At 58.9% G+C, this 13,189-nt stretch overlaps 3 protein-coding genes across 3 annotated transcripts; 1 reads left to right on the top strand and 2 right to left on the bottom strand.

Moving 5' to 3' along the window:
* Positions 1-7,175: 7,175 nt before the first annotated feature.
* Positions 7,176-7,358, bottom strand: BXZ73DRAFT_1368 (uncharacterized protein; the record flags this gene model as incomplete). Its single annotated transcript, XM_048017486.1, has 1 exon — positions 7,176-7,358. A coding segment is annotated over one exon (183 nt), but the record flags the coding sequence as incomplete, so codon positions are not given.
* Positions 7,359-8,914: 1,556 nt separating this feature from the next.
* BXZ73DRAFT_99965 (uncharacterized protein) lies at positions 8,915-10,311 on the top strand (the record flags this gene model as incomplete). Its single annotated transcript, XM_048028182.1, has 7 exons — positions 8,915-9,060; positions 9,114-9,330; positions 9,387-9,489; positions 9,556-9,733; positions 9,788-9,899; positions 9,966-10,076; positions 10,132-10,311. The coding sequence occupies 7 exons, from the start codon at positions 8,915-8,917 to the stop codon at positions 10,309-10,311; spliced, it is 1,047 nt and encodes a 348-aa protein (XP_047879535.1).
* Positions 10,312-10,905: 594 nt separating this feature from the next.
* BXZ73DRAFT_76394 (uncharacterized protein) lies at positions 10,906-13,083 on the bottom strand (the record flags this gene model as incomplete). The annotated part of the gene is made up of 3 exons (XM_048022416.1): positions 10,906-11,656; positions 11,713-12,300; positions 12,368-13,083. 3 exons carry the CDS (start codon positions 13,081-13,083, stop codon positions 10,906-10,908), a joined length of 2,055 nt encoding a protein of 684 aa, XP_047879534.1.
* Positions 13,084-13,189: the final 106 nt, after the last annotated feature.

Raw genomic sequence — 13,189 nt, 5'->3', positions numbered from 1 at the left:
GTGCGTACGACGTTCCTTCGCAGCTACCACCTTCGAATTGTCCACCAGCACCCGCTTGGTAAGCTCACCATCGCTTCCCATCTTTGGTGCGCCTACCCATCTCTTCTCGCGCGTGTCGTCCTCTGAATCCTTGTCATTTCCCGAAGTGTTCCATTGGGAGCCCGAGCAAATCATGTGTGCGGCGGCACACCGACGACCTCCCCGGATCCCGGTCCAGATGAGAAGATTTTCGCGCAGACCGAGGGCCCGATGAGGTCGTAAGGAGGTCGCTAGGCCTCCGAGGGCTAAGTTGCTGAGGCTGCGGGCGCGCACGTTGATGGTCAGGCCTTCTCGCAGCGAACCCTGCTAACTGGCCCTTTCACATCTTCCGAAACTCGGTGAACTGTCCTTGTGTAAGTACTACTGCCATTCATACCATCAAGGAGATGCTGACCTCAGCAGAGAAACACAGAGGACGAGGTCTCAGGTAGTGAGTGGTGGTTCCCTTCGGAGCCTTCCCCTCCGGGAACTTGTCTTCATCGTTTGATGTGGCATTGAAGGTGAGTGCCGCATTCCACTTTGGGTCTTCGAAGCCTGATCCTGGACGTTTCCAGCACCGCACCTTCAAACACTTCTGGAGACATTGAGGTGAGCACGCTGCTATTCAGGACGTACCAAAACTCACTGCGGCCGCCTTTCCACACACCCGTTGTCCTGCGGCTACTAGACGCCTTTTTGACTGATGCCGGGCCCTTCGACTCCCTCGTCGTCACCGTCCCCCACATCCGTGCCCGCACCTGCGCTTTTGCCCGCACCGTCACCCTCGCCCTCGCTTGTGCTATTATCTGGACGCGATGCAGTGATCTCCGGGTGCGTCTTCAGCCACTCGTTCCAGGGAGTCAGTGGCTAAACTTCTTTGTGACACTGTCCTGTCCTCTTGCAGATAATTCAGCGCCTCCGCGCGCCGTCCTGGTGAGATTTTGTATCTCTTTGATTGTGCCATCGGGTTGCTGAGTGATTGATTGAAGGTTTCCCAAAGTTCGCGAGGTTTGGGAGGCAGAGTTCACGAGGAAGCGTGGAGGAGAAGACCGGTCAAGGGAGCCCCAGAGCCCGCGGCGCACGGCAAGCGAGCAGGTCCAGAGTGACTGGTGCATTTCCTGAGCTCGCGTCGAAGTGCGACGCGTGCGCGTGGTTGTATTACCTATGTACTGTACTGCTGCACTACGGTATAATGCTTACCTTCATGTCGCGCGAACCCCACGGTCCCTGAGTGCAACGATGTGCGTGCAGCGATGTGACGGGCGAGGGCAGCGAGCGCGGATGCATGCGCGACACCCAAGCGCCAGAGTGATTAGGTAATTGTGCGCGGAAAACGAGCATCGCCGTAATTGTAGGCCCTGGGAACGGGCATGTTCCACAGTCAGAGAATGCGCATAGAATCGGTGAAGAATACAGTGAGGATGTCTCTAGAAGGTCGCCTTTCTAGGGAAATCCTAGAAACGCCAGGATCTGTGAAGAATCCGTGAAGAATTCCTCTAGAATCCCCCGATCCTAGAGACATTCTAGACCCTGCGAAATGTACGGTTTCACGCGGTGTCCGACGCAAATCTCCACCGATCTTTACGGCCAAGCGCGCGTTCGAAAGTGTTTGACGACGCGAATCGAATGATACCGGACGCATCTTTTACGGCGACGATGTGGGCGTGATCGAGCACCAGAAAGAGGGGAAGAGGGTGCTGACTGTGGGCGCTCTTCCACAGCGCACAACGGGCGAATGGTTGTGGTTGGCGAGACGGTGGGGGGCGCGATCGAAAGGGGTTGACGAGGGCTATCAACGCCCCAACTTGCTGCGCAATCGGAGCGGAAGTGGTGCGACGGCGCTTCGAGTTCATGGCTTGAGGCGGTACGGAGATGGAAGCGGCTGCCACGGGTGAACAGATGCACGTCTTCGCGGCGGCAAGGACGCGTTCAATGTGAGATGAAGAGAGGGGGAAGACGTGCCAGATGTCGTGCGGAACGGTTGGGAAACTCAGCCGTCGCAGTCGAAATTGCTTGAGTCGAGGAGGTTGCAGATGGTGTGAAGAGGCGGTGATGTGGCGGCTGTCGCGAACGAAGGGCTGGGCGCACCGGCGCGCGTGAAGGTGCGTCAGAAAGGCCCCGAAGATGGTAACAGAAAGAACTCACCCGTGTAGCAAACGAGCTTCGAACCATCGAGAAACGGGAGCATGAAGTTGGCAGCGGGATGGGCGCTCTTGCGTCGCAGAAGACGACGTGCAGCGGGTCGATGGCGGGGCGGATCTCAGCACGGAGCGACTCGTAAGAAAGAAGAAAAGAATACGCACAAAACAAGCCCCGACGGGCGTCCAACGGGTGAGAACTCGTGGTGGGACGGGGTGGTAGTTGGCTGGAGGGTAATCCATGTGTCGAGGGCAGCAGTGATCGCAACGTAGGTCGACGACGACGGCACGCTCTACGACGCGGAGGGGCGCGTTTGAAAGCCACGGCCCACAAATAACGCGCATAAAAAGAGCCCAGCCGCGCGGAAATCGGCCGTGGCGTCACAGACCAATTTGGTGGGAGATGTCGGGATGGGGAGGAGGGGGACTGCGTCTTCAAGCGCAAGATCCCGGGGCGTCCAGCGGCGTAAATCGTTCGTGCATGGCACTATACAACGGGGGGAACGAGCGTGTTCGAGCGCAACAAGAACGAAGAGCTTACCGTGAAAACTGGCGGAGATACATCGAGGTCTTTCCTAGCCTGGGCTCCCTGGGCTCCCTCTCGTGTGCTCGGACGACCATGTGGCGAGTTTGGGGTGTATCGACGTGCGAAGGGCCTTGATAGAAAGGGGGAGCACAAGAGATCAAACGATACTAAGATCATGGCGAACGGACGGCAGGAAGGGGATGGATGGCGTGAGGAGCATGTGACTGCCAACTTGGAGTATGCTTGGGCATACGCACGCATTTCCCACGTCGTCTCGGCTACACCTTGCTTTACACGCGGACGTCCGCGCGCACAGCGTGAAGGCTCTGCCGCAGTCTTTCCCAACGTGCGGACACCCGCGCATCTAGCGTGTGCAGGCATACGTGTTCGGACTCCTCACACTCCCTTCTCATAGGCAACTGCCTCCATGCGCGGATGTCCGCACGTCGAATGCCCAGTTGTACATATGCGCTGGATGCGCGGACATCCGCGTATTGAACGCTCAGCATACATTGTACATTGTTGGGTGTGCGGGTGTCCGCGCATTGAACACACAGCTGTATATCGTTGGATGCGCGGACGTCCTCATGTTGAATGCTGCTCAGCCATAAGTCGTTAGGTGCGCGGGTGTCCGCACGTTGAACAGTCTGCCAGGCTTCATTGTACATGTACAAACATAGTATATGACTTTGTCCTTCTGCGTGCGGACACCCGCGCACTTTGCCAAAGGCCTCTGAGGTTTCTATCCCGAGTCTATCTTTAACACTGTGTAGTTAGCCGAAACACCCCTTCTATGACATCATATCAGGTGATCACTGACGTCATGTTCTAGGACATTCCAGAAGCGGCTATTTATAACCAATTGCCAATCTATCAATTGGAAATAGCTGAGTCAATCCCCGATCGGACATACATATCCCGGTCGGACATGCTGACTGCGACGTACGAGAATAGCGAGCGAATGAGATCGTTGCGATTACGGTAAGTAAGACCGTGACCTGATCCATTTGCAAGTATTAGTACACCAACTGACATACTCGAATATAGGCCTGATGAGACTGCATAAAGTCGAAAGGTCTCTGGAGGGGAAACCCCCAGATCTTGCCACTTTTCGAGTGCACTCTCCTCATACCGCGACCGCAACGCTCATCCGCTCGCTCCGCTCGCTACTTCGCTCGCGTTCGCTCCCCCCATAACCAATTGCCAATCTATCAATTGGAAATAGCTGAGTCAATCCCCGATCGGACATACATATCCCGGTCGGACATGCTGACTGCGACGTACGAGAATAGCGAGCGAATGAGATCGTTGCGATTATGGTAAGTAAAACCGTGACCTGATCCATTTGCAAGTATTAGTACACCAACTGACATACTCGAATATAGGCCTGATGAGACTGCATAAAGTCGAAAGGTCTCTGGAGGGGAAACCCCCAGATCTTGCCACCTTTCGAGTGCATTCTCTTCATCCGTAGCCGCAACGCTCCTCCGCTCGCTACGTCGCTCGCGTCTACTCCAACCTAACCTAACGGCCACCAAACTTGGCAGAGGGTTGTCAGGGAAACATTGTTGGGTACTGAGGTGGTGAGCGTGGTACCAGGCTCGCTCATCGTCTCTGGGTAGGGGGTCGCTTTGAAGATGGACGGTACCAGGGGGATAAGAACCCGTAAAGGGTCAATAACAACACAAATAAATATCAGAAAAATGCAGAAAAATGCGGAAACATCGTGGGCCAACCCCAAGACCTCAATGTGCGCGATCCATCGCACGCATTCAACCACCCACAATTTCTGTTGGGATACACGGCCCGTTTCAACCTCTACACCGTACCAGGGCTCAGAAAAAATGCGGGAAAATGCGGAAAATGCTTGGAATAATCTGGGGTCTCAATCTGCGCGATCCATCGCGCACGTTGGACAGCCAACAATTTACTGTGGCTTTAGAAGCTCATCGCAGCCTCCACGTTCTCAATCGCATCGCAACTCAGATGGGCGCTGTTTTCTAGCCCTCCTCTAGTACTTACCCAGATCCCCTTGGAAGAAGCCCTCTTCTATGTGCGATGGTTCGCGCACATTACAACTATGCGCCATGTGCGCGATGGATCGCAGACACGGATGTGCGCTAGTTCTACCCCTCATGAAGTTGTTACCCTCCGGACCTTAGAAAAAGGCCTCTCTTATGGGGCCCCAGCAGTAAGTGCTCTTGGGCAGCGCACAGCGCGCGAACGAGCCTGGCGTGCAAGACGGTGGCGAGCGCGATCGAAAGGGGCGATGAGGGCTATCTGACATCCAAACCGCACGTCAAACGGACGCGATGGGTCGTGGCGGCGATCGAAACGGTGGTGGGATGTGGAAGCCAGAGAGCAGGAACGGGGCAATGATGCAGTGGCTGTCGCAGGAGATGAGCTCGGCATACCGGCGCGCGGAAGGGTGCGTCGGAAACGGCTTGACGACGGGAAGAAACCGAACCCGGCCATGGCGTAAACGAGCTCCGAACCGTCGAGAGACGGGAGCGTCAAGTCGGCAGCGCGAGGGGCGCTCTTCTGTCGTACAAGACGACGCGCGGCAGGACAATGGTAGGGTGGATCGCAGAACGGGTGGGCTCGTCGGAAAGAGGTTAAACGCGCGCACAAAACAAACCCGGACGGGCAGCGGACTGTGGCAAACTCGTGGAGGGACGGGGCGACAGTCGGCTTGAAGAGCATGTGGAGGGGCGCGAAGGTTCTGGCAGCGTTGGGGAAGAACTTGAGGGCCGATTGCGACGTATAAGCACTTGTCGGGAAGCCTCTGACGAGAGCTTCGAAAGGGAGGCGCTTGCGTGGCGAGAGAAGTCAGGATCGGCGAAAAGTTCAAGTCTGAGACTGGCGAGTGACCAGTGGGAGAAGACAAGGCGGACGTACACAGCTTTTTGCATCCCCGACGCAAATGTCATCCGATCTCTACGGCCAATGGTGCGTTCGAAAGCGTTGCACGACGCGCATTGAATGATGCCGGCTGCGTCTTCTACGGTGGCGAGGTGGGTGAGATCGAGCACCGGGAAGAGGGGAAGGGAGCGCCAGCCGCGGCCGCTCTTGCACAGCGCACAGCGGGCGAACGAGCGCGGCGAAAGAGACGGTGGGGGCGCGATCGAAAGGGATTTGCGAGGAATATCAACGCCCCAACTTGCAGCGCGATCGGAGCGGAAATGGTGGGGCGGCGCGTCCAGTTCATGCCTGAGGATGCCTGGAAGCGGTGGGAAGACAGAAGTGGCTGCCGCGGGTGAACGGCCGCGCGTCTTGGCGGCGGTAAGGACGCATTCAATGCAAGATGACGAGGGGAGAAGACGTACCAAATCGCGTGCAGAACGGATGGGAGACTCCGCCGTGGTGGTCAAAATCGCCAGCGTCGAGGAGGGTGCAGATGGCGCGGAGGGGCGATGATGTGGCGACTGTCGCGAGCGAGGGACTGAGCGTACCTGCACGCGCGAAGGTGCGTCCGAAAGGCCTTGACTATGGTAAGAGAACGAACCCGGCCGCGTCGCAAACGGGCTCCGAACCGTCGGGGGACGAGGGCATCAAGTTGGCAGTGGGATGGGTGGTCTTCTGTCGCAGAAGACGACGTGCAGCGGGACGATGGCGGGGCGGATCTCAGCACGGAGCGGCTCGTAGGAAAGAGGGGAAATACACGCACAAAATAAGCACGAACAAGCGTCCAACAAGTGAGAACTCGTAGAGGGACAGAGTGGGAGTTGGCTAGAGGGTGACCTCTATATCGAGAACAACAGTAATCAAGACGTAGATTGACGACGACATAATGCTCCACAACGCAGAGAGGCGCAACTAAAAGCAACCAACGACGCGCACAAAAACAGTCCGGCCGCGCGGAAATCGGCGGCGGCGTCACGGAGGAATTGGGTGGGAGATGTCGGGATGAGGAGGAGGAGAACGTCTTCGAGCGCAACGTCCCTGGGCATCCTGCGGCGGAAATCCGTCACACTGGCTACGATAGAACGGGTGGAATTAGGGCTTTCGAGCGCAATAAGAACGAAGTGCGTACCATAAAAACCGGCGGAGATATGAACATGCGCACGAGTCGCGCCGGACTGGCCGTCGGGCGGCGTTGAGAAGTTAGCATTGTTCGTCCCGGCGGATTCCTGGACGGAGACCATGACGCGGTCGCTTCCCTTGCCGCCCTTGTCGAAGTTGTCCGCCTGGAAATTGTACGCGGACTCGGTGAGCCCGTACTTGTACGTACGTCACGTCGTGCATCGTGTCCACGACGTAGAACGTGTTCGCGCGTGCCGCGTTCACGTTGCCGGTCGTGGTCGGCTGCGCAGATGTGTCTACCGTGTAGTCGAACACGAGGTCGGAGGCCTACTGGGACGTCATCGAGCTCTGTGACGGCTTGTAGGAGATGTCGTTTTTGCCCTGAGTGTTCGTGCCGGTGTGTCAGCCGTTGGGCGAAGCGGAGGTATCCTGGGGGTCGGTGACGACCTCGAACCCTCAGTGAGGACTTCCTTGGTGATGGGGAGGACGGGGTAAGAAGCCTTGGCCACGAAGTCGGTGACCGAGACGAGCTCACCAGAGTGTGCGTCGACGAACGCCTTGTACCACGTGCCCACATCTTCGTTGCGGACCCGGAAATCGTGGGCAAGGATGACCGAGACGTCGTCCTTCGCGACCCACTCGAGCGCGGGATCGGGGAACTCTTCCGCGTCGAACGTGCTCGCGGATGCGGTAGGTCGCAAACTTGGAGAGGGCGGGGACAGGGACTGCAGACGCAGTGCCTGCGCAGAGAACCGCAAGGAAAACGGAGACAAAGACCTTCTTGAAAGCGAACATGATTCAAAGAGTGAGGCCGAGAGGGCGCCGTGAACTGGAGAGCGAGTACTGCTGCGAGGGGCTCGGGGGAGACTGAGAGTGGTGAAAGTCTGCCTGGAGCGAGAACGGGGTGTTGAAGTCGCCTACGTCGATCGCAGAGGTGCGGTGAGACAGGAGTGACAGACGTGGGCGAGCGAGGAGCGGATGGCATATTGAATACCCTGCACATGCGGCTGAGTAGTGTGAGCAGTGGTGCGGTAGTAGACGAGATGCGAGGGAATGAGGGAGGTGCCGAGGGAAAGGTGACGGGTGACGAGGAGGCTACGTACGTCGAGGCATTCGAAGTATTCGTTTGCGATGTCGACAAACTTGGCAGAGCGTTCGGCGCCCTTGGACAGGTCTGCCGTTGCGTCCTCTAGGCCGTCCATCTGTGGGAGGGAGAGAAGCGCGATGGAGGACGCGGCAAGAGATGGTATGCGCATTGTATCCTACAGGATTAGGACGTAGCGGTGAGCATGCGGAAAGAGCCCTACAGAACTGACGGACACACTCTCTGCTTCTCCGAGGGCATGTAGGTGCTAGACGTCCACATGGGATCGATCTCCTCGAGAAATACTGCTCCACCAGCATCTCCCCGAGCCCCTGGCGCCGGCTCCTCCGCACGGCGCCCACGCGTCGTGAGCTTGCGTGGGCTCCTGTTCTGTCGCTCGCGCTCCTTTGTGGAACTTGCACATGAGGACAAGGGGCGAGGGGGAAATGAGGTGGGTGACGCGGGGCGGCGAGGCGGGTGAGGCCGAGACGAACCAGGCGCGAGATGCAGACGGCGCGTGGGTGATACGCGGGCGGGGTGGGCAATGCGGGCGATCAGGAGGAGGGGAAGGAGGAAAGGGATTGGCGGGGATGGCGGCGCGAGAGGACATAGAACAGACTCACCTTGACTGAGTTTTCCCCTCGAGCAGCGCCCGCACGCTCTCGAGTTCTTCCTCCAACTCCGTGTTGCGTCCTTCCGGCTCGCACAGGACGCCGTCGTCCACACCGGGGCCGCGCCATCTTCCGAGTTCCGAGGATCTCGCGCTCGCGCTCGCGTGCTTCAAGCTTCACCTCGAGCTCACGCGCGCGAGGGGTTAGAGGGACGGTGCAGAAAGTCGACGACTTGGAGTTGGAGACGGGGGAAGCGCGAGGGACGGTACGCTCTCCGGCCCGAGTCGTCTACGGAACCAAACGATTCGGCCTGACTCGGCTTACTTTCCTCTGCGAACCGAACCAAATGGTCTGACCCGTCCAGTCAACAAGGACAAATAGCGCGCTTGTGGCGTGAATTCGACGCCGCCGGGCCGTCCAAGTGATCGGGTCGAGCTCACTGCTCGCCCGCGCTCAGCGAGGCTCCGCTTTTCTGTTTGGTCGCTGTCCTTCACTGCCTGTCCTATCCCCCACCATGGATGAAGACGGCACGGCTGCAGCCGCGTCGCTCGAGCAGTATCATAACTCCATGGGCCGCATCTTGGTCATTCGCAGGATCATGTCCTCAACATTGTCAGGTGTGGTCATGGTGCTATCTGCACTGTCGTTCACGCTTCTCTGGTGCGTCTTTCTACTCAACGCTTCCCCTCGCTCCTGCCTCAGCACGCGCCCAGGCGACGCGGTATCCAGCACCGCGGTATCAAGGCACTGTTTGCGGCGACCGTGATACTCTCCCTATCGACCACCCTGTTCTTCGCCGTGTCGATTGTGGCCACGTTCGCGACGGACGACATCATATACCGACAAAGCATGGGACTGAGCGTCAGCCCCGTCCGCGCCCGTCTGGTCGATGCGATGACCCTCGTCGTCGTCAACACTCTGGGCATCAATGTGAGCATGAACATGTCTTCCCTCCGACGGCGATCATCTAAATTCATGCTTTCAAGGTGGGCATTGGCGACGCGGTCGTGCTCTGGCGTACCGTCGCGCTCTGGAGTTACAAACCCTCCGTTAATGCCGTCGCAGGAGTGCTAGGCTTAGGCATTCTTGGTGCGTACTTCATTTGTTCAACACCTTCATTCTCGCGTGTTCATCCCTCCACTGCCCACTGCCAAGTGAGCGGAATCGTCGCTCAGGTATACGCCTGTTCCGCGTTCAAAACAGCGAGCCAAGGCCCCGTCCCCTTCCCGTACCAGCTCCCCGGTTACCTCGAGGTCGAACCTGCGTTTGTGGTCATCCTCTTTTCTTTGCTCGCCAACACCGTCTCCACCACGCTCATCGCCGCCAAGACGTGGTGAGTCGCATCATCAACGTAATATGCATCTTCCGGCTGAAATGCACCGTCCAGGATGCACTGGAAGACAGTCAGACATGTTCTGGCCGCACGGGGCTTCATTCCACGCGCCTTCCACCTGTTACTGCTCCTCATCGAGACGGGGATCCTGTACTCATTGTGTTGGGTGAGTTACATGGCCCCTACTCCGCTCTACGAGAGCAGTGCGCGTGCTGACTCCATTTTGCCGCAGGTCCTCATCGCCGCCTTCTACGGGTTCCACATTGTCCACCCTTCGGAGACTGGAGGTCTGTTTGACGTCGCTGGGCGCGTTTTCATCCTCTCCTGTGTTGTACCTCTTGTCGTACGTTTTTATCCTTTCTCCGGCATCTCATTTGTCAGACTTCGCACTGCTGTAGGCGATCTACCCCATGTCGATCATCGTCCTCTTCGCAGCCAAGCAATCTCCACTGGAGGAAGCAACAATGCTCACTTCGGTCCCGCTAAGCCTACATGCGGTCACGTTCCACGACCACAACACAGTTGTGTCCACCGAGTCCAAGGATGGCAGTGAGCCGGCGAGCGCCCTTGCGCGGTAATTCGCCTGGCTCTCTTTTGGTGCGCTTCGCTCGGCCGTCTATGCAGATCGTTTCCTCACCTGAATCTTAGACTCGTTCTCCATGGGGCGCTTCTCCCCCATCCCCTCAGGCGGCGTCCTCGACGCTGCAAGAAGGATGCACGCGTGTTCGCCGACGCATTGACACTACGCCCCTGCACCCATGCGCCCAATTGGCGATGTGGAGCGACAGATCAGGGCGAGATTATCCGGAGCAGACGGGTGTCCGTTCATGGTAGCACACGTAGTGCAGTAATAGTCCACGAAACACAATCAGGTCGAGTCCGGGGAAGTGGATAATAGTAGTCTGTCTGTGTGTTCGTAACATAAACTCGTATTCGGGCAGCTGTCGGTTGGAGATCGACAAGGTCTCTCTGCTGTCCGGATCGGGCAGTTGATCCTTTGGACCCAGCACACAGTGCACCAACGAGGGATAGAGCGGGACACTCGACACCGGCGTGCTCGCGATAAAAGACTCCAAATAGCGCACAGATGAAGTATGTCGTCCGGTGATATACATGGCATGTCATGTTCATGGTGTACAGGGTAAAACACGATGGAGCAGGGATTTCCCCGCTCACATAACCTCATCCAGCACTTCCTCAACCAAGCTCTTCCTCTTCCTCTTCCCTGCTCCACCGCCACCATCTGCCACCCCTGTGCCCGCCTTACCCGGGCCCGCGATGACCTTCCCGGCCCTCGCCTCGCCACCCCGATTCCCGCACATAACTGCGCCCAAGAACGCCCCGCTCCTCAGGCTCTCGACCCCAACGACGCCCGGCGCCGCGCATACCTCCGCCTTCGACAGGTCCCAGTCCGCGACCGTCACGCGCGCGCGGACGACGAACGTCCGATGCTCCCGGCGCCCGAACAGCGCGAGCGGGACCGGGGCCCAGAAGCGCACGCGCCACTCCGCCGCCGGGTCCGTCTCCGTCTCCGCGCCGCTGGACCTGCCGTCCTTGTTATTCTCAGATGCCGCGCCCCCGGGGAAGGAGAGCCACGGAATGGCGTCGAACCGAGACCAGGACGAGGATGGGGGGAGCGGGATGAAGACGGTGTCGCGGTCGACGGCGATCCCCGTACGGACGCTGAGCGCGCTGAGGACGTCGGCGCAGGCGATCTTGTGGCCGGTGTGCGTCGTGCGGAAGTCGGTGTGGAGAAAGGAGGCGTGGAGGTGGAAGGCAGAGGCAGCACTGCAAGGGGACGCGACGGTGGCGAGCTCGATGTGAAGTTCCTGGATGGGTGAGCGAGGCGGGAATGCCTTCGAGCCGCCGGGCGGTGGGCGTATGTCGCGGACGACAACGGTGGCGCCCCACGCGAGGATGTCTCTGCGAGGCTATGTGAGCATAAATATGAGGGAACAAAGGGGGAAAGCGGGACGTACTGCTCGTTCGCGTCCCAGACGACGCTCTGCCACTCGTCTGGTTCGATGTCGACCGAGACCGTCCGTGGCACGTTCCACAAGCCCGGCATGCTGACGACTGGTTGAGGCGCGCCAGGTTGCTGCCGCGATGCCACCGAAGCTTTCGCATCCTTCGGAACCCTCGGAAGATTGAGCGCGTGTGTGTCTGGGAGCAAGCTGCTGACGGGAGTAAGTTTGAACGGTTGCGGGACGGTAGAAGACAGTGGTGCTGGCGATCTGTGGGAGGACACCACTGGGACCTCGCGCTTCTGGATGGCTTGGAGCACTGTCGAAGAGCGCGCCTTCGGACGACTGGGGTAACCATAGGGAGAGTAGCGATGCATGAGAGGACTAGAGACTTGGCGAGGAGGAGGCAGGTCGTTGCGCACAGGAGAGCCGATGAATGTCGTGTCCGCCGCGGCGTCGCAGTGATCTTCCGCGTCCAATTCGCACCCAGAGTTTAGAACCCTGTTCTCCGCGCTCATGGCGAACCGGCCCTTGTCCCCAGTGTCGACGAACGGTGAGTCGGTCTCCTGCGAGTACGGAGGTGGCGGCGACGCGGCGGCGAAACTTGACTCAAGCGGTGGCGATGTAGCCCTCGAGATATCTCGCTCGTCGAGCTCGACCACCCGAGGACCAGCGGCGGGTCGGGGTCGGCCGCGCGTCGATGGTGGTGTCCCAGTGGGCGTTGTCGAGCGTTTTCCTGGCATGACTATGGTTGTCGTTCTTTTCAGGCGGGGCGGCGATGTGGAGCGCGAACGAGGGGATCCAAGTGGCGCGCCTTATCTTCGCGATAACGCTCGGCTTTGTGGAGTTGGCGCTGAGGGTGGCGAGGCGGCTGAAGGTGGTCGACGCCGAGAAGGAGACGGAGCGCGAGTGGCGACGGCGTAGGGTGGTCACGCGCTTGAGCGTGTGGGCGGTAGTTGACGCGAAGTTACGGCTGGAGGGTGGTCCTTCTGAGACGGAGCGCTTGAGCGCGCTCTTGAGCGGGCGAGATGCACGAGCCTCTCGGCCGAGCTTCTGGAAACGGAGCGTCGAGCGCACCGAGTCTTGAGAAGCACCAGAGTCCAGGCGGGCGCGAGCGCGGGGAGGCGTTGCGGGGTCGTTCTCGTCGACGTCGCGTTTCCGTTTCGGGAGCACGCGAGTGGTTGGAGTGGCAGCTGGAGTGGTTGGAGGCGCTGGCGATGCGCGTCGGGAGAGTGGTTGAGGATGGGAGATGATGAGACGTGGACGAGGTTCGAACTTCTTGTTCGGGTTGAGGAGGTACAGGACCTTGTCTGCCAGAGATGGTCGAGGACGGAGACGGAAAGTAGTGGGGCAGTTGGAGTGGCGTGGGGAGAGGGGAGAAGACATTGAGGGAATGCACGGAGCCGCCGCTCGTCGCTCAGGTCTTCGCACTGGGCCACAATGTTGTTTGTGTCGCTTGCAGAGACTGGTAGTGAAGGGATCGGCCGGTTGA

Source organism: Epithele typhae (genome assembly GCF_022376455.1).
Source record: "Epithele typhae strain CBS 203.58 chromosome Unknown BXZ73scaffold_14, whole genome shotgun sequence".
In the NCBI taxonomy this organism is placed as follows: domain Eukaryota; kingdom Fungi; phylum Basidiomycota; class Agaricomycetes; order Polyporales; family Epitheliaceae; genus Epithele; species Epithele typhae.
Note: the sequence above shows the minus strand (reverse complement) of the source record. Positions and strands in the feature narration are given on the sequence as shown.